The sequence below is a fragment of the Halichoeres trimaculatus genome, unplaced genomic scaffold (genome assembly GCF_033239565.1).
Source record: "Halichoeres trimaculatus isolate MK-OKI-2021-1 unplaced genomic scaffold, fHalTri1.1 fHalTri1_scaffold_13, whole genome shotgun sequence".
Taxonomy (NCBI): domain Eukaryota; kingdom Metazoa; phylum Chordata; class Actinopteri; order Labriformes; family Labridae; genus Halichoeres; species Halichoeres trimaculatus.
Genome location: NW_027437191.1, coordinates 30,288,710 through 30,310,184, shown reverse-complemented (window position 1 = coordinate 30,310,184; position 21,475 = coordinate 30,288,710). Strand labels below are relative to the sequence as shown.

The following is a 21,475-nucleotide window of genomic DNA, read 5'->3' as shown; positions in this document are numbered from 1 at the left end:
ATTCTATTTTATTCTATTCTTTCAATTTCTTGTTTCAATATAGTTTCTATGTAAGCTGATAGATGAAATATAAGTTATTCAGTGGGGAACCTTCAGGGACTTCTAGGCCTTCAGAGAAGGCCTTAAAAAATCTGGACCAAAAAATATACGTACCATGTATCTTTATATATATATATATATATATATTCTCATTTAGTTGAATAAAATACATTTAATACATCATGTACGTTTTGAAATTAAGTGTACTACAAAGTTCACTTCAGTCATTAAAGGGTTACTGTCTTGAAACATGTTTTCTCTATCAGAGCCCGGTTTGCTGGCTCGTTAAGTGGTTAGGACTTCATGAAGGCCAGGCTGTGTTTTGGTTTGGAGAGAGACAGGAAAATTGACCAATCACGATTTGATTTTTTGGGGGGCGGGACAAAAACAGAAGAGCATAGGCCTTCGTGAAGTCCGAACAGTTGGCAGAGTGGTAAGAGCGGTGGAAGGAATGGTAGAAGACGAGAACGAAGTTGTGGCTAGCTTGTTAGCATTTTTTCAGCGTGTGAGAGTAAAAATTTCATCTGGTCGCGCGAGTGCTTATGCCTTAATACTTCATCTATCACGGGCACCGTAAGGGACATTGTGGTTTGAATTTTTCCTCTCTTTCACTGGCTCAGTCAGTCTCCTCCACCTGAACTCTCCCCTGTTTTAAAGAGAGAGCGCTGTCGCGTACACACACAGCTCTTATGAACATCACACACCGAAGACAGACAGAACTTCATACCGACACACGTTTCACTATTTCAGAGTCAGCCTTCTAACTATATGATTCACGCTGCTCTAGACTCTCCTGATTGAAGAGGATGCTGCGTTAGAGCAGAGCTACGTTAGTTTAACTCACGACATGTCATGTCAACACTAAAAAAGAAAGATAGAGAACAGCTAAGGCTCTGATCATCTCTTCGTCAACAAGTGCAGCACAGTTATCTGTCTCCGTCTCTGAGGTCTCCTGCAGCGTCTTTGGATCAAACCAACTAAGAGAGAGGGGGTGGATGGTTTTTGAGTTTTCAATATAACGCCCAAGTACAGGACTTGATTCACTTTCAAAAATATTAGCGATCACAGGAGCAAACTTTAAGTGGGGGGACAATCAGGAGAAATCACAAGCCAGGAAAACAGCCAGAGAAGGGGTTTAAAAATGGGAGACTCCCTCCATATTCAGGAGTGTTGGCAGCCTGCCAGTAGTAACGAGTTTATGTATGACACAGATTGACAAAGATAAAAACTAAAGACATTTTCTTCATCATTTCAGGTTATTTAAGTAATTTTTGTAAACTCACTTAATAATTTTAGTTATTGTTTTCTGTAAAGCCTCTTATTTATTTTTATTTAATTTATTCAATGAAAATGTTTTTTGTTAACTACTTTTTTTCCGCGATGATTTCTTTTCTGGGCTGTGAGGGCTGAGGTGAAGGCCCAGCTGTAGTACTCACGGTTCGCCACTGAAGTTATTATTGCAGGACAACTCTTTTAATTTTGTTAGTTATGTATGTAGTTAACATACATACCCCTCACCGGTAGGTGTCAGTAATGTACCAACAGTCGTCTGTCACGCGCCCCAGAGAAGAAGAAGACGAGGGCGGAAGAAGAGACGACACACAGCAGTCACCCTGCTACAGAAAGCATGAATGAACGACATTGAACAACAGTGAGTAAAATGAAAAATATAGGCAGACACATTTTTATTCATGCATACACATTAATCTTCTTTTGTGTGGATTTCACCTGCGTTTTTCTTTTTTATACGTAGAGTTGTGTTTGTTGTTGTCTTTAAGCTCAGGACAACATGTTCAGATCAGCACCAGCCACACAGTTAAATCAGTCAAATATCAGTTTGTTACAGTCACACAGAGGCGTCTGTGTGGGGTCACAGTTTATGCATAAAACACTACGACAGCATTCAGCTCCGTAGGACAACTCCCACCAAACTCCTGCTTAAAGTCTCACAATTTAACTTAAACTTGAAAAAATCCACCTCTGTACTACACAGGACTGTGACAGAACAAGTTTTTCAAGCGATAGTGAGTTGCTGGTCAGTTCGGCATAATTATTACAAACACAATTTAAAGTTAGGTTTCACAACGAGTTTCCAGTGATCTTTTTTATTATTGAATAATATTATTTTTTTTAGCGAGTTAGCATTGACAAACAGTAAAGAAAGCTCATATCGGCAGGATCTTGAAAAAAAAAGCCTTGCCTAAAGAGGAAAATACAAACTAACCCTTTAAAAAAAAAAGTTGATTCATTATCCTTAAAAAAATTCATGTTCACTTTATATGATGAGTATTGTACTGTAGGGTATTTATTTTATAACTTTTAATTGATTTTATCTATTAAAGAAATGTTTTTGTTTTATTTCTACTCATACTAAATTTGTTTTATTTATTATGTATATATCTAATACTATTTGATCATTTTTAAAATCATTTTAACATTTTTTTAAAATTTATTTCTAATTTTATGATTTGTTTAATACTTATATACCTTATTTAATTGATAATATATTATTGCTTTGAAGTATATCTGTTTTCTTTAATTTTACTATTATTATTTATTTATTTTTTATTATACTACAGATTGTTTTTACTTTTTTGAATTATTTTACTTATTTTTTCAAAATTTTTATTATTACCATTTTTTACACTATTTTATTGTTTTATTTAAGTAAGCTTTTTAAAGTTAAAGTTGTTACTATATTTATTTATTAGGTCATTTTTGTTTTATTGTCTTTTTGTTCAAGTTTAATTCAATATTTTATAAATGCATTGAATTCAAAAATTAATTCAATAATTAGTTGTAGTTTTTATTTTTTTTTCTTATCCTTTCTTAGATCTAAATTAATTTCAACATCTGTTTTAACTTTGCATTAATGATTTTTTTTTTTTTTGTCTTCGGGTCCTCTCTGTTTAAAGGACATGTCTCTAGGTTGTGTGAGATGGATGCTCGGCCGCACAGTGAGATCTGTGTGTGGAGCCAGCCCTGCCTACAGGATGCCTGCCTCAAAATTCACTGTATACAGTGAAGGATGTAAAGTAACTGCCTCCTCCTCCTGGCGATGTTCTCCTTTCTCTACGGCTGTAGATGACACAGAAGAAACATCTGAACCAAAGAAAAAAAAACACAGTCCAAAAGCAAGCAGCACAATCTCCTCAGCTGGTCGCCTAATCCCTCAGCGGGAGATACAAGTGATCAGTGAGACGGGGGAGGATCTGGGCACCATGCACCGCTCAGATGCAATGAGAATGATGGACGAGCGGGGTCTCAAACTGGTGCTGCTCAATGATAACAAAGACCCTGCTGTTTACCAGCTGATGAGCGGCAAACAGATCCACGAGGAGCAGCTCAAACTGCGGGAGAAGAAGAAAGGAAAATCAGGTGTGTAACCTGATGAGTACCTGTGGTGCAAAATCCATTTCCTCAAATCTGATCTGATCTCTGCTTCTGTGGAGCTCAGTGATAGAAAGAGTTAAAATCACTTCTTCACTAATTTGATGATAACGAAGAGAATTTGGTTTATCAAAGGTTGCTATTTAAAATACATTTTAATTACTACTTATTTTTTTAAATATTATTTTTTCTGTCATTATTTATTATTATAAGTTTATGTGTAATAGAAAAAAAAAATCTTTTCATTTCTTCTTAATTTTTTTCCTAAGTTTTAGATATTTAATATTTATTATTTTATGACTTTGATTTAAAAATAACTTTTTGTGTGAATTAATAAGTTGTTTATGTGTGTTATTAAATAACATTTTTTCATTTATTATTTTTATATTTTATTTTATTATCCTTATGCTTTGAAAAGTAAATCACGATTTTGCTGTTGTTCTTGTTTTAATTACAATTTGTTTTGTTACTTTTTATAAAGAGAGATTGCTTTATTTTTAATTTAATATTTTTTTTAGAAAAAAAACCAATGCATTATTGTTATTTTTTTATTCTTTTTGTAGTTGATGTTATCAGTACATAATTTTGTTTTATCATTTATTTTATTCTATTATATATTGGATTATTATTTATATTTTAGTAATTTTGGGGAATTTTGGTAAAATGGCCATTTATTCGTTTTATTTTAAAATTTGTTTATTTAATTTCATTTTATTATTTATTTTATTGTATTATATTTTTATTATATATTGGATTATTATTTATATTTTAGTTATTTTTATATTTTTGGTACTTATGTCCATTTATTTTTTTATTTTAAAATTTGTTTATTTAATTACATTTGATCATTTACTTTATTATAATAATATTTGTATTTAATATTTAAGTATTTTTCATATTTTAGTAAATTTTATATTTTTGGTACTAATGTCTAACTTTTTTTGTATTATTTGTTTATTTAATTACAAAGCCTACAGGGATGCTTTATTACATCCACACAGCACTACTAGCTACTAGTTTTAAAAAGGAAGTTAGTTGTCTTTAGGAATGTTCTTATTTTAAAACTTTCTGTTGTGAATCAGAATTGTCAGTATTAGCACAGTTATTTAATGAACATGTGCACTTTACTGCTGTTGATAAAAAACTGGACTCTTTATCTTGTCCACAGCTCCCGTGCAGATGAAGGAGCTCACCTTCACAGCGGGGATTACGGCTCATGACCTCAGCACTAAGCTGAAACATGTGGAGAGTATGCTGGAGAAGAAACATCACATAAAGATCACCCTGAGGGCAGCACGAGGGAGACCTGCAGACGACCTGGTGAGGACCACCAACTTAACCACACATACACTCACATGTAGTTTGTGTGTTTGCCTTCACTCATCTACTGCAACCTTGGTCATTCATTTTCTTTCCCCCCTCAGGAGGCAAATCTGGAGCAGATCGTGCAAAAAATGGAGACGATGGTTGGATTTGTCTCCAAGCCAAAAGCCGTAAGAGACGGTCGAGCAGCCTCGTGCATACTGCGCCCGCTTTCAGCGAAGGAACTCTCACAACACAAGAAAAACACCGCTTCTATGGGGGCGCTGTCTGAAGACTCTCAGAACAAAACATCTCCTGTTAGCAGCCCGGGCACAAAGGGAGAAACTATCGAGCAGTGAGCTGATGAAATAAAACTTTTTGACAAAAACACGCTGATGTCTGTGCCTGGAAACTCCTTTCTGATGTTCTAATAGGTGCTTCTAGCAATACGTTGGACTTAGTGATTCATGCCATCAAAGCTCTGAAAAGGTGTTATAAAACAAATTTCTGAATAAACACAAACTCAAATCTTCCTCTGCTTTATTCAAGATTTTTATGCTTTTGGTAAAAAACAGAAAAACAAAAAAAATAAAAGCAAATTTGGCATACAGATACATTCACTTGTCACAGATAGATGTGTTTGACATTACATGTCACTCTCACACTTTTTAACACCTTTCTCTAACAGCAGAGATACAGTCTTGGTTTTTTTTTTATTTGAACTAGTTGTATTTTTCTGTACATTAAAAAAAAAAGAAATGAAAAATGTGAGAACTTAAAAACGTAAAAGCACCTTTAAGGCCCCCAAAAATAAAATCTTTCCTAGATTTTGTTAAAGAACAGAAAAGAACCAAAGCAGCTTAACTAGCATGCATGAAGAGCATTTGTCAATAAGCCTCGAGAACTTTGTAGGAGGAGAAAGGTTTAACAAAGTGATAGTCCAGGTTTCCGCAGTGTGGACACTGCTGGACGTTGCTGTACTCGGAGAAATACTGCATACCGACTCGGACGTCCACCACCGGCTTCCCGCAGTGTTTACAGTTAAGACGAGCCTGAGGAGGCACAGAGATGAGGAAATGAGACACTGATTGTTAAAAGAATACATTCAATTTGAGTAAATTTACAGTTAAATGTTTATTTTTGTCAGTTTTCCTACCTGGCAACACGGCGAAGCAGCCAGTATATCATAGGTGTACATGGTGCCCAGCTGATGCCAGCTACCGTCCCAGCGAGACTTGCACTTTATGCAGACGATCTTGTGGACTCCTTCCAAGCAGTCCACGCAGATGGCGTACAGGTGCATTAACCTGCCTGCAGGAAACAGAGAAATCCAGTTAAGGCTCATATTTATCAGCATATCAGAGTTTTTCTTCTTTAAGAAACCTGCATCCACACGTCCTCTGAGTCCAGCCTGAGCGGAGCGGCCTGTGCCACAGAGCCTCTGGCCTGTCAGCATGCTCTCCTGCTTGTCTGCTAATAAAACTATAACCAATTACTGCCCTGACCACAGCCCATGACATTTAATTTCCTGAAAGAAAAGCTTGGCCAATATCAAAAGGAAATTTTTACATCTTTGTACAAACTCTGAGTGGATGTTTGCAGGTCTGCACAAGAAAACAATGAAGCCTTTTTGTTACTGCAGGAAAAAGCTCATGGAAAAAGAGGCATCAATAGAGGATAAAATGACTCGACTTTTTTTTCTTTTTAAAGTTGAATATTCTGGTTTGATTATTTTCCAAGATACTGGAAAGTTTAGGACAGCTTCACAAAATCAGGAGGAAATGACACATTTAGAAATATGCAAGAGTGAATGTACAAAATGCCCAATCGGCATCTGTACAGCGTGCAGTTGTTTTAATGACTCAATGACGTCCAGTGATTTTTTTTGTTCATGCAGCGACATCTTTCAGGAGTTTGGTTTGTTTTGTAATGTTGTAATTTTTGTAAAAACTTCTCCGTGTTAGTATAAGATGTTTTTCTCATCTGACTTGAATCGTCGACTGAATGACGCCAATAAATGTACGTACGTAAGAAAATAGAGGAGGTTTCGAAGTTACGCTTCGAGTTACGCTAGTTTTTGATGCGTATGAATACACAGCTACGCAGTGCTACGCGGTCATCAGCATCGACCACTTTGTCTTGAGTGTAGACTGTAAAAAAAAAGGGCTGAAGTGCGGTCACCACAAAAACTGCTCCCCCTGGTGGCTGACTGCAGTATAGGTTAAAAAAATCCATCTCCCCAGTCATTCCAGAAGGGCTGTGGTCAAACTTTAAAAAACTAATACTCCTCGTAGAAATGTTTCTCACGTCTGATTGTTGTGGTGATTTGAAGATATTATTTGGCTGCTTTGTATTCAAGTCCTCATTTTTCTGAAAAGTTTCATTTTCATTAGTTATAAGAGGTTAAAAACGAGGTTTTATGTCACGTTTAACGATGACTTACAGCTGCTGTTCTTGTGAATATTTTTTGGAGGATTGTAAAATATGTCGGGAGGTAGAGCCAAGAAGTGATTAGACTCATGAAAGAAAAAAAAATATATTATTTTTGTCACCCAGCTCCCCTCAGATTCTCCCAGGCAGAGCCACGCTGTCCACTCTATAGTCTATGGTCTCGAGTAGCGTCATAGTGTAGATTGTCTGTGTTAGTGCTCTGTAATTTTCTCCGTACCCTCACCCTTTTCGTATAATTAACACAAAAATGAAAGCAGGATCTGTTTTCAAATGAATATGAAGTATAATACATGTATTTGAACAGTTATGTAGAGATAAAGAGGGTATTTAGGGTCGTAGGAACAAAACTTGTTCGTAACTCAAAGACCGCCTGTATATTTATAAAAAGTTAAGCAGAGCTATTTTTTGAAACAAGCAAAATTCGTGAGCTCAGTTCGTAGATAGTTTAGTAGCCGAAGATATTAGCGTAGCTTCCAGTCAATAAATCCTGGTTATGTCCTGTCAGTCATCTACCAAGCAGAGCTAACGTAACCTCACTCTTCATTTTATTGATAGACTCTCAAGTTTTAACAGACCACTGCAGAATAACTGCTGACTGTGGATTGGAATCAACATTAGCACAAACAGTTTAGCTCCTGTGTTAGCCTTTAGCTCGTGCTCTATAGCCCTGTTTCCACCAAGTAGTCTGGTTTAGATCAGTACGATTTGGTAAAGATTGGCTTGGTTAAGCCTGGTACTGTTTAGCCGCGTTTCCACCAAGCAGTCGGGGTCGGTTCGTCTCGGTACGGTGCGCTTTTAGCGGCGTTTCTACTGACTCATTTCGGGACGGATCCCTAAAAACCGAGACAAGCTGTCCCACTTTTTTGGGGGACAGCATGGGTGCCAGACTGAACCGATCCGCTCTCGGGAGGTGGAGCAACACACTGCAGACTGTTGATTGGTCAAAAGAATGGTCACTTATCCCGACAGTGGCTGCATTTCTCCTGGCGGCACACAGACTTCTCTGAAACAAAGCTTGATTGTTCTTTGTAACAGAGAGTTACATGAAAATCACAGAGAGGACGAAATGCTGCTTGTCTTCCATCCGTGCTCTTTGTTTACTGTGTCGCATTTTCTTCTTTGTTGGATTTAATAGCGGGGTAAGCTGCTACGGCGTCACGCTATTGTTTACCAGCTGTGGCTTCCAGCATCCGGCTTACACCCCGCCTACCACGAGAGGGCACAGTTTGCTGTGGAAACGCTAACGGGATCAGACTTAACCGTCCCAAACCGTACTGAACCGACCAGGACTGCTTGGTGGAAACGCAGCGTTTGTGTTTCCACAACCAACCGTGCCCCCTTGTGGTGGGTTGTTGTGTAAGCTGGATGCCGATAGCTGCGTCAGTTACGTGATAGCGTGACGGCAAAGCAGCGCAACACAGTGTACCCCGCTAATTAATCTAACGAAGAAGAAAACTTAGACACAGTAAGACATCAGGCAGTTCTTCCTTTTCGTGATTTTCATGTAGCTCTTTGTTATAAAGTGCAATCAAGCTTTGGTTCAGAGAAGTCTGTTTCCTGCAAGGAGAAATACAGCAGCTTTGCTACTAGCTCTTGTCTCCTTTCAACTGCCAACAAATCCATCTGTGGAGCAATAAAACCCGATCAAAACCAGCTCAGGATGAATATCCCCCACAGTTAGCCTGTTAGCATAACAGGCTAACTGTACATAAAGATGTCCGCCTATTTTCTGCTTCTATGGTGTCAGTCTTGCTGAATGTCCTTCGTTGTTGTCTTGCAGCCTCTCTTAGAAGGTAAATGCTTCTCTATCTGGTCTTGTCAGATTTTTAAATAAGATTAACATTTCTATATTTGCATATCTGCGCATTTTAAACCCAGACACAACAGATGGGATTTGTGTTGACATAGATGTAAGATATACTGCTTGTGCAAGCGTGCAAAAAAAGCCCTGCATAGAAGACTGTTGCAACTTATCAAACTAAGATTGTGATGGAAAGTTTGCTGCATAAATAGAGCTTAAAAAATGGAAATTTAATGTCAACGTTCCAGTCAAACAAGACTTAATTCAGAAGCAGCTCATGATAAAAGTATTTGTTTGGGGTTTTTGTAAAGTTTTTCTGTCATTTGCTCACAAAATATGTACCTTTCTGTCCTCATAACACTAATTCAAGCCCCAAGACTAATCTCCCTGTTCAGTGATGAGCTCCATTCATGAACCGTTTCCCTCTTCCTCCAACATTTATACCCTGGCAGCCACAAAAGCATGAAAAACTGAATAACTTATCCCCTTATACTGATGCATATCAAAGACCATGAATATCAAAGCTTGTAGGCCACAACATCAAAGAAGGCGCCGTGCTAATTCACATTCATGTTGGACGGAGCTGGATCCAGCGGAAAACCTTTCATGTCTCTGTACACAGTGTGGACCGGGCTTACGGACGGATCTGTGTTTGAGTTGTAACTCGTTTCACAGAAAGCAAAGCAGACGAGGTTTGGATATTTCAGAGTAAGAGTCAAAGTTTAATTAAGCAAAACAACACGCGAATGGTTTTAATTCATGAAGTCAGTTTTTTTTCTCTTTTTATCATCGAGGGCTCATTCACTGGAGTTCAGCTGTCATACAGACAGCTCTGAACTATCATTACCCTACAAATACAGAAACCGAGACAAGTGTTAATGTCTTATTTTTAGTTAAAAAGATGTTTTATTAGACTAATATGAGCCACATTCACCTGATCATTCACCGGTCATTTTGAATGACCTCCAGTAACCTCGCAACGTCACAGCCCTTTGTGCTCTGATTGGTCAGTTCTATCAGAGGGGCGGAGGGGGTAGAGCCAGGGGGCGGTTTTTGCAGCATGGCAGTATTTACAAAATCGCCACATTAGATGGGGCAGACCGAGCGAGTTTGCTGTTTGCCAAAACTTCACCGTAAGGCATTGATAGCACTAATGAAATGGCAGAGTGTAGGATACGTCCTTTTGTTTTGGACCCCGAGTCAGACCCGGACGGTTCTGCAGCTCAGGAGGAAGAAAATCCACCTCGACACAGATCATCTCAGGACGCTTCAGTGTCGTGAGTCAAAGCGGTACTGTAACATGTATAGTTTATACGTGTAAATATAGGCAGACTTCACCAATAAACTATTTCTATAACAGGGCTCCATCCTGCTCCTTCACTTTTCTCTGTCTGTTTTATCCATCATGCTGAAAGTGTCGTCTAAAGATCGCCTCTACCGGCAGTTCCTCACTATGTTAGCACTCAATCAAGTTAGCTAGAGCTAGTAGGGAGCTGTATTTATACTCGGTTCTTGGTGGGTGTATCCCTCGGTGGCGGTTGTGTGACTAACTGACATCACAGAGGAGGAGCTGCTTTATCAGATTACTCCAATAAAAAGAAAGGATCCTCGTGTCGTCACGAAGGTCGAAATCTCGCTGCCAAATGGCAATGACCTATTTTCAGAGGCATCAAATCTCGTTCTAGGATATCAGAAAAAATACAATATCTCATTTTTTGAAAATTCAGGGGGTGAAAGGTCTTGTTTTCAAATTTATTATATTATATGTAAGTATCAAATCAGGGGTCAGCATGATATGTCCCCTTTAAGACATTAAAAGACAAAAATCAATCCAGTATTGCAGTTAAAGAGGAAATCAAAGGTCTCACAATGGGGAAGAAAAAAATTAAACCTTTTGATTTCTGATATTGAGACATTATTCTTATTTCTCGAAACTTGCCAAGAATTTTTAAAGACATTTAGGAGATATTTTAAACAAATCAAACGTCATTTTTTCTTGTAATATCTTAAAAAAGGTAATTTTTTTTTGTCTTGTAAGGTGAATGTGGCTCCTATTAAGTAATATTACTAAAATGTAAAATAGTTGGCTCAAACCTTTTATGGGTCTTTCTTAAATTTCTCAACTTTAATGCCTGATTTTTGAAAATTTGTATTTTGACGCATGTCCTACCTGATTACACGAAGGAGGCAAACTTTGACCTATATGACACTCAGCCAGCAGGGGGAGCTCCAAGTGTCTTAAATTCACTTCTTAGGAGCTGCAGTTTGGTCCATCTTTTTACAGTCTCTGTTTTTTTTTCTGTCCAGCTTTAGCTTTGACCTCTTATCAATTCTCTCATAAACTTTTGGAAATGAGTAAATTTACAGAATGTGAGCACTGTTTTGAGCTTCATTGATTTGATACACTGGCTATGATCTGAGTCTGACCTTGAAGGTGACAGGGGACGTCATACTCGATCTCGTCGTGGCGTGAAGGGCTGAGGAACAAGGTCCCGTCCACCAGAGGAAACTGCTCAAACACGGGCAGCGTTCTGTGGCACAGCGCGCAGTTCACCACGTTCCTCTGACTCGCACTGAGGGCCGAGAGGATGAACCTGAAGAGAGACGAAGGACGGGATCAGAGAGTGGACGACAGGTTTAAAACAAAACAACCACAACTACTTTATTTTTTCATTTATACTTAAAAAAAAAAAATCTTTATGGTCAAAATAATATTTACCACAGCAAAATGTTCAAGAGAGGCTCACCATCTCCCTTTCATAGACTAAAAACTGTTTAAAAACAAAGACTCAGACTCGTCTTTTTTAAGTATAACCTAAAAGTTCTGCGTCGTACCTGCGCAGCTCCTCGCCCTGTCCCGCCTGTGCGTCGTCCTCCATGCGGACGTGGTACGTGTTGAGTTTGTGTCGGGGGATGTGGGTGAGGAGCTCCGAGAGGTCCAGCCTCCTCAGGAACTGCACCGGGTGGGAGTGGGTCCCGTCAGCCACACTCCCAGATGTGATGCGGTGGTGGAGCGGGAGGGCGAAGGACAGCGGCAGAGGAAGGACAGACCCGGGGTCCAGGTGGGCTCCACCTCCTGAGGCCCCCATCGAGCAGCCGCCTCCCCGTCCGAGAGCTCCCCCTATCAGGAGGTGCTTCCTCTGCGGGTCCATGTGGACGGCTGATTTGAGGAACTCTCCTAGAGGACGGGAACCCCGTAATCCTGCTCCTGCACCTCCTGGTCCGAGGGGAGCGGTGGGGGAGAAAGGGAAACCAGCTGGAGGAGACTGTCCTGGAGAGTCACAGGGAGACTTCAGAGGAGGCCCCAGGCTGAAAGCTCCTCCTGCTGCTCCTCTCTCTGTGGAGTTCTGGCGATCCACTGATTGTCTTCGAGGCATTTCCTGACTTGAGGCTCTGAGGGGGAGTTTACCTCCTCCAACTGCTCCTCCTGGGATCTTACTTTTCTTGGGCTCCTCAGGAACCCCATCCACTCCCCCCACAGCTCCTCCACTGGAGCCGTTCCTCCCCGTGCTCCTCTCCGATGGCTTTTTCTTACGCTCGTCCTGCATGCGTTTCACCTGGTACCAGTCAGTGTCTTTCTTCAAGTGGCCCTGGCCGCAGCGGCAAGAGCAGAACCTGAAGGCCAGGTCGTAGCCCTTCTTGGTCCACATGTTCTGCCGGCACTGCTTCTCGTTCCAGGAGCGAGCGCGGCCGATGCAGTTGAACTGGACCAGGATGGAGCTCTCCCACTCGTAGAAACACTGCAGGTGCATCCAGTTGCCGTACGGGCAGAGCTCGTTATTGCAGAGCACCCGCTGGTAGTCGTCCTTCTCCAGGTCGATGGGGCATCCCAGGCTGCAGCCGAGAGGCGTCGCACACTGGACCTCTGGGTGAGTAAACACAGGGAGGGAGACGAGTTAGTCTGAAATGAAAGCTCAAGTTTAACAGTCTTCATGATTTACTTCCTGTCATTAATTTTTCAGATCAAACCTCCTGTCAGAAGTCTTAAACGCCTCTTTGTAGCCTTCCAAAGTAGGGAATACCTTTCACATTTGCTACCAATGCCTCAGTATTGGTACTCGTGTGTGTTAATGTGGTAATAAATATTAATTTGTTCAATAAAACCTCAAAGTTTTTCAATTTAACATATTTCTCAATGTAAACTCGCAATGCTGCGTTCATGTCCAGCATGGAAAATCGCCTACTCTTCCACTCCCTCACAGTCACAAGGATGCTTTCAGGTTCCCAAACTCGGTACCGTTTAATTTTACGTGAATTGGTTCTGTAAGACCCATGTGTTACCTTTTATTGTTGTCTTTATTTTGTACCTAGCCACTAGAGGTCATTGCAGCATCGTGGGATGCAAGCTAAGGGTAGCCGCAGGTGTTAAAGGTTTAATTTAATTAATACAAAGGTGTCTGAAGGTATTGTTTTTATATCTCTTGTCTAAAAGCTTACTGGAAGTTTTCTTTTTAATTTGACGTTACATACAGCTTTCGATTTTTTTATTTTATTCAACTCAACACAGGTCAGAGTGTTCACCCACTATCAGATGGTAGAGACAACAAAGGACTTTAGCCACTAAAGGTAATCAGTACCACAGATGGGATTCGACCTTTACCTACAAAGGTACATCATTCAGTACCCATCACTATTCAAAAGCAACACATTTGACCTGCAATTTTTCTGTATGGTTATTTTCAATGCCTAGTTTTGTCCTTAGGGGGCACCAAAAACATCAAAAACTAAGAGTCCCTCAAAAGAGCTTCAATCAAGGAATTATGTGGTGTCCAGCTTATGGCTCAAATACACCAAATGCGTCTCCGGTCCGGCTCCGCTCTGTCACGGCGGATAGTAGGGGTGGGAGAAAAAATCGAAAAAACGACATTTCAGGATTTTTTTGTACAAATTCAAATTCTTCATCTCAGTCTTTGTTTATAAACTGGGTTGGAAAGATGTTACCACTTTTCTCCAGCAGAGGGTGAAATGTTTCTCTCTGACTCACGTGATGTGCATTTTATGGGAAAAACATAACTCCTGAAATAGTCTGTAGACAATATCAGCATCATTTAACTTTTTCCCCATGGTCTGGTGTTAAAAAAAGCAAATAAAAAATCTCAAAAATTCAAAATATTGGACAATCGCAATTTGAATTGAATCACCACCCCAAAAATGAGAGTAGCATATCATTCCAGCCCTAACAGATACACTATTTAGGTCAATGTGTCACTTAGACTGGATCCACTGTTACATTGTGGTCCGGCTATTTCCCTGCTTTAGCAGGTTGCAGCACATACGCAACAACCCTGTTTCTTGCCAGATGCCAGAGCTGCAACAGGTCAATTTAACAAAAAGCAGATCAAGCAGGACAGGAAGTTGTGCATGGAAACCATGTATAAAAGGGCCAAGTGACTTTCAAAATAAAATAAACAGTGTCAAAATAAGGGCATATTCAACTTGACAATGACAAACCGACATGGTCTGAGGTTTCACAGCCCAAACAAGTATAAAGAGAGGCTCATTGATGGGTCGGGGAATGCCTTAAGCTACGTTAATGCTCAACGTTACATACGGATCCAGATACGGACGTTGCCTTTTGTCTGTGCTCTGGGTTAATTTCATCCATATTTCTGCATGTTTTCATAAAACTTACAGATACCGGCGAAAAGGAGCAGTACCAATGGAAACTATGGGGGGCAGTGTTGCTGTTACAACCCGATACGTAGCATTAATGAGACACAAAGAAGAAATAACAATGGCGGATCGTTTGCGATGCATATAACAGTCTCAACGACCACCACCTCCAACAACGCTGCCTCCATTTTGGTCTATTATGCAAGAGATACATCAGCAATACCTCCTCAGCAGTCGCCATGTTTGTTTTTGAGTTTGTTGTTGTCGTAAACTTTTGACTCTGGGCTGCCCCCTGGTGGATGTATTGGTTAACAGCAATGCCAACGTAAAGGACGCACAGAAGTATGTGAGCAGTGACGGTAACATTGTTTGACACAGCCAGTGTGAGTTGATGTACGCAGTCTACAGGCAACAGAGGGGGGCCGGACCGGAGACGCATCTGGTGGATTTGGGCCGTCATTCTGAGAGAAGCTACTGTTGAAATACTTAGAAAGCATAGTATAGTAGTAATAAGTATTTGTTGGTAAATTCATCGATCTTCACAGCTCTATCATCAAATTCACAAACACCTTTTCAACTCTATAGCTCCACAAAGCGCTGGTTTAAATATAAACAAAATCCTAAAGCCTACAGCTTGAGACGAAAATGTTCAGAGAGACGTTTCAGTGTCCTTGCTGCCATTGATTTATGAAATTCAACCGGGCCATTGAAGCTTGAGAGCGGCTCTATTCAAACCCTGCCAAATGCCAAGTCTGGATGTGAATCAAGCGAATGTGGGCCCACAGTCTGTACCAGAAGAAGCTCATGATGATACGCTGTGGGTGTGTGTGTGTGTGTGTGTGTGTGTCAGGGGGGTATTGTTTCCTCTTTCCTTTTCCGGCACACTGTCAGCAATTTCTCCCCCTTATGTCTCTTTAAATTCAGCAAACAGAAGTTGGAAAACGCACTCGTCTATGCATTTTTAGATGTATGAATCACTGCAGTGGATTAACTGGTTCAACGTTCAGCTTGAATTCATCTTTGCATGCTATCAACCTGATTCAAACACAGCTCGGATATCAACAAGTATAGGTGAAAAGGCTCCTTGTTAAACTGCCATAGTGTGGTAGACAAACCTGGGAGGGAATGATTTATGCATGATGCAGGATTTAGAAATGTTGTTGGAGCACTCCCAGACTCCTGAGTTTAAAATACTCTCTGCACTGTCTGCATCCATGCAGCCGATAATCACAGTTGGGCCATGAACACTCACAAACAAATTGTTTATTATCAACACGCTTTGTAAATACTTCATTCTGACCAGTCAAAGTGGCATAATTCACCTCTGCCTGTTGACACTGTGGCAAAGACATCAACGCGTTCTGTATTGAGCTGGTTGTATGAACAAGGAAATAATGACAGCTGGCAGGATTAAATGTGAGAGACCACTGAAGAGCTACCAGACCCCAACCATCTTTGGAAGGGAAAAGTGGAGTAACATCCTGTCCTGCAATCCAGACACCAGGAGCAGAGCCAGTGAGAGCATCTTTAGGAGATCACTACAAATAACTTTAACTGAATGCTTGATTCTGATTGGCTGTAGGGTGTCCATTAAAAACTGTTGTAAGACACCTATAAAAATGTTTGGGTCTAATAGCCTGATTTATCCAAATTATTGTGCGGACTAGTTGGTAACCATGGCAACAAAACAATGTAGGATAGACTTACTTGCTTGATACAAGTTTAATAACTAGAGTGAATGGTAGACAACCTTTCTTGCAATAAAACCAGACATGCCCCGATCAATTGGTGGCCAGAGACGGTTACCTTGGCAACGCGTCACAATCAGAGGTATTACAAAGTCCACTCAGCCGCTGCTTGTGGGAAAAAGTATAATGTTAACGATATAAAAAAAAAACAATATTAACACATTGATAATTAATTTTATATTAATTTCTTTCGTAAGTGACCATGATATAAGCGAGATAATGCTGCCAGACTTCGCAGAAGCAACCGTGCCTGGCTTCACTTCAGATGATGTCCATTCATTTCTGATAAAAGACACTGGATGCCAGTAACTGATCTATGGCTAAGTCCCGCCCTCAAACACAATGAGCTAATCACAGTGCGTACAGCCATTTCCATTTCCATTCACACTGACATTTTTTATGGCATTTTTTTTATTGAAATATATTGCAGAAAGTCAGCTTTTGTTTTGTTTTTTAAGTTTAATTTTTAAGTTTTAAAATGGTTGAAAAGTTTTCATGGGGTACATGGCACTTCAACACTAGGTATCCTGAGAGGCTGGGAGACAGGGTGCATTTTTGAACCCTTTCCTTAACCACATCTCAACTGAGAAAAGTGTGTTTCGAATGAGGTTGTGAAGTAGGAAAGAAGTATTAAGTTATCTCTGACTTCTCTAACTTTAGCTAAAGTTAGCCCAAGGTTAGCTCCTAGCTACATTGTTCATCAAGTCACTTTGTTGGGGGTTTTGTTCTAGTTTTTATACTTTTGGTGATCGCACATCATCGTTAGCTGCTGTCTAAAGTAGGGATGCACGATATATCGGTATGCTATATGACATATGATATATCGGTATCAATATCGGTATCAGCCAATGTTGGTCATTTTTTTTTACATATCGGTGTGTAAAAGTGGGCAATATTTACTCAATAGCTGCCGGCATTTTCAGAGCATCTTTAACGATCTTTCAGGACCTAAGAAGACTACCTAAGAAGAGTGGACTCTCTTTTTTATGTCTCTCTTCCTGTTTTTGAACCTAAAAACAGACAAAACGTTCTTTTCTGATTTGATCGCGCTCATCTCGGGTGCTCCATCTTTTGATCCTCTTATGGTCGTCTCTTCTCATGATTCTGTTGCTCTTTCTCTCTGAACTACCATGTTTTGTTTTTTTAAAAAAATCAATATTGATATCCGTAAATATCAGTTAACGGGCATTTAACAGCAATATTGACATCAGGTATCTGTATCGGCCAAAGTTTTCATATCGGTGCATCACTAGTCTATAAAGGGCTCTAATTAGCATTAGCTTCTGTAGCTTAGCTTCATTAATTCATCTGTAACGGCTGAGATAACAAAGGTTAGCCGACCACGTTTGCTCTGGTATCTTTAAATTCTGGCTTACAACTGAAGCTTTCCATCGACCTTCTCCACAATAAAAGGATTAATTTATCCCTTTAATGCATAGATTAGACCTTTTTGGTGACTTCTTGATAATATGTGATCTTACCGTCTCCAAAAATTAGGAATAGCATCCTGCAAAATGCCTCCTACTGTGCAACATGTTTTGAATAAATCTTAAATTAACTCCAAGAATAGAATAATACATTGGCTTATGCTTGAGATTTAGAGAGTTGGGGCCAACAGCTGTTGAGGCAATTTAAGCAAACAGTTAAGTCTCAAAAGATCCATTTAAAATTAAAAAAGAAGAAAAACAAACAATCTTTGGACGCTGCAGGCTGCCTCGTCAGCATCGAAAATGAAGTCTGTCAACAAATATAAAGATCTATATGTTGGGAGAACTTGGTCAATAAGTTAGTTTTGAGCCTTTTGCCTCAGGATGTTAGTGACAATATTCAAAAGTAGTGATTTTTTTTTGCCTGGTGTGAAAACTGCAAAGGCGGGAGAAAAGGGAGAGCGAAATGAGGACAGACATGTCAGCAGAAATATTCATGCAGAAGTCCTGTGCAGCTTACCAATGAGCGCATGCTTTATTACAGGCCCTGAAACAGCTGCTGATGCATGATTTAGTTTCATCTTTTAAAGATTTAGAGAATGCCATTAACCTTGCTCTAGTGGAAAATCCTCTATCCTTGAACATTCATCCTCAGAGTGTTTTAAACTGTATGAAGATGTGAGAGCATGCATGAGCAGGGTGACTTTCCACAAGCCACTGTGACTGTCTGCTCTGAATGAAGTTGAACTTGAGTGCGCAGACAAGTGGTGAGGTGTCAGTACTACTCTTAGAGGAAGGCCACAACCGACAAACTGTGTGGACTTTAAGGTGCGCGTCAGGCAGACAGCTGAGGCCTGCATACAAACACAGTGTATGCAACACAGTGTTCACATACTTGGATGTGAAAACATTCAAACAAGTGCTGCATTGTTTCGTAAGGACTCCCTCAGGCTACATTTGACAACGAGGGATACTACTTTCAAAGCTGGTGAGCCTTTATTGTAAGAAGAGCATCACAGGCCAAAACCCATTCATAAATCTGACAATTTAAGGATCTGTTGCTAATCGGCTCCTAGTGAGACATGTAGGAACAGGACTGATCTATTTTTCCGAGCATACAACAACCACTCTTTAGTTCTGCTTTCATTTAAAACACCAAGCAACACTTGTTTCAGTAATATTTCAACTTCTGTGCTCCTTACAAGGGTTTTGCACCAAAACAACACGCAACTGGCCTCTGAGAGCCAGCGCAAAGACATGAAAACAAGCCGAAGGTGCAGTGCAGTTACACACTGACTACTTGCTGGATCACATTTCCACGACTACAATACCCACTCAATTCATGCAAGGCCTCAAGTCGTGATCGAGCAACGTAGCGTGCGATATCCAGGGAATCGTTTAATTGGTGCATTTTTCAGTGTAACTTTGGAAAGGCGCGGAAAGAAGTGAAAGTGAGGGTCAGAGACATTGGCATCGTCGTAGTGCATGCATGTCACAGCTACACAGCTACACAGACAAGACAGGGCTTCCCCTGACAGGAAGAAAGCATCACCAAACTTCTACATCTGCGTCCGTTTCCTCTCTTACCGCTGGAGCGCTCGTTTCTGGGTGCAGCCGCCGCGGCCGCGCCTCCTGTTGGGGCCGCACAGGCTCCATTTTCCTGCTCATCTCCGCTACTGTTAGTGCGTTTGCTTTTCTTTCCCTTGTTGCTCTTCTGGTTGGGCATTTTACACGATTCGGCTGTCAAGTGTTAATTTCGACCTCTATCAACGGCTGCTGTCACCGCCGTCTGACATTTCTGTGGACTCCATTCCTGCAGTGTTTTGCAGTGTTTCTCTTTGTGTTGTTGTTTCGGGGGCTCCTCGTGGACGGTAGGCGGGTTTTTGTGCAGCTCTGACAGCAGCAGCTATAAGGAATAAGCTGCTATAACCTTTAAGAACGAAGGCGTGTCCGTCTCTTGTTTTGATTCCTGCTCCGCTGTTTTCTTCCACCCCCTGACGTCACGGGACCCCGCCCCCCGCGTTGCCCGTCAACGGTGCTGTGCTGCGTTCCAGCCCTGTGGGAAATCTCGGGTTCTGTTGCTTCAGATACAGTTTTTCTCACTGGCTTTGGTCCATTTATCGGAGCAGGATTGAAATTCGTAAAACTACTTGTTCAGTCTTCACATCATTGTGTCGCCAAAGCATCAAAAAAGCAGTTTTTCAACAAATTGCAAATTCTTTGTGACATTGATGCAAATATCAATTTGTCATTTAGTCTTGAGTTTGAGGCATAAGTCTTTACATGCAAACAAGTTGAACAAGCATGATATGTCAAGCATCTTTCCACACAATTCCACAATTTACTTTTTTTTCCCAAACCCGTCTGGATTGGTAAATTGCTCTCTGGTCAGTCTTGTACGGTGGCCAGTGGATGCCAGACAATTTGCAAAAGCTACAACACAGCTGAGCAGCTGAATAATTGAATTTTCCTTTGGGATTGATAAAGTACTTATCTATCTATCTATCTATCTATCTATCTATCTATCTATCTATCTATCTATCTATCTATCTATCTATCTATCTATCTAACATGAATAGAAAAGCCACAACACAAATGTAAGAGGAAAACCATGACTGCCAGAGCAAAAATACAAATACAAAAGCTACATAACAAATGTGACAAAAGCAGTACAGTCACAGCAGAAATCAAAATAGGTTAGTTATCCCAACAGTCACAGAAAAGTAGTGAAAGTTGTTTCAATTTAATCTTCGATAATACAGCTTCATAAGGGTGTCAAATTTTCACTTCATTATGTAATAATGCTGCATTTTGTAATAATCTGCCACATTTTGTAATAAAATCCTTGGACGTAATATTTAATAAACTTTTCAGCATTATGTAATAAGTTTGTACATATTACATGCTGGAACATGTAAGAACTTATTGCATTAATATGGCAAAGTTCATTACATATTGTGTTCAAGAATTTTATTACAAAATGGGACATATTACAAATTATATTTATTACATAATGAAGTGAAAATTTATTACATTATTACATTATTTATGTCAGCACCTGCAGCTCAATAACTTGAAGCACTGTTGTTGCACTAACTAGGTTTTTCCTTCTGTGTAAATTCTTGCTTGTGTTGCACGTCACTTTGAACAAAAGTGTCTGCTAAATGAAACTGTAAATGAAACTGTATTACATATAGAGGCATTATCACAAAATGTGGCAATACTCACCTCGTGATATCCTTCGAAGTACTTATATTCCATTATTTATAGGTAATATAGCATCTTAAATTAACTTTTTGAAACAGTCATGTCATAATGTTAAATGTACCAAAGCGACTGACAAAAACTGTAACCGCTGCCAACATATTTAACCTAAATTGCGCCAACTGCTGTTCCTGAGTAGAGGGGCTTTTGGCAGCCATGTTTATATGTTGTTTACTATAATTTACAGCAATAATACGCCAATTATAGCTATTCTCTCAAGATAGAAAACGCAAACACAATAAGTAAATTCAGCAAAGGTACATTCTTGCTCTAACAAGGATCACTGCCTACCGAATGAATGTACCTGTCTGTGCATTTAATTCAAAGGAGATATTGCGTGTATGTGACACATTTAGGGCTGTCAAAATTAAAGCATTAATCAGATTAATCCTTTCATTACACCGTCAACACATCTGCTGTGCAGAATGACTCTAAATCCC

The 21,475-nt window shown here is 39.9% G+C and overlaps 2 protein-coding genes across 2 annotated transcripts; one reads left to right on the top strand and one right to left on the bottom strand.

Annotated features, from left to right (window-relative positions):
* Positions 1 to 1,589: 1,589 nt before the first annotated feature.
* On the top strand, positions 1,590 to 5,148 carry mtif3 (mitochondrial translational initiation factor 3). Its single transcript, XM_074685463.1, has 4 exons — positions 1,590 to 1,690; positions 2,955 to 3,417; positions 4,598 to 4,749; positions 4,854 to 5,148. Exons 2-4 carry the CDS (start codon positions 2,958 to 2,960, stop codon positions 5,088 to 5,090), a joined length of 849 nt encoding a protein of 282 aa, XP_074541564.1. The 5' UTR covers positions 1,590 to 1,690; positions 2,955 to 2,957; the 3' UTR covers positions 5,091 to 5,148.
* A 126-nt stretch (positions 5,149 to 5,274) lies between these two features.
* heca (hdc homolog, cell cycle regulator) lies at positions 5,275 to 19,772 on the bottom strand. The gene is made up of 5 exons (XM_074685168.1): positions 19,359 to 19,772; positions 11,819 to 12,848; positions 11,411 to 11,577; positions 5,888 to 6,042; positions 5,275 to 5,783 (listed from the first exon to the last, which is right to left on the bottom strand). Exons 1-5 carry the CDS (start codon positions 19,495 to 19,497, stop codon positions 5,619 to 5,621), a joined length of 1,656 nt encoding a protein of 551 aa, XP_074541269.1. The 5' UTR covers positions 19,498 to 19,772; the 3' UTR covers positions 5,275 to 5,618.
* Positions 19,773 to 21,475: the final 1,703 nt, after the last annotated feature.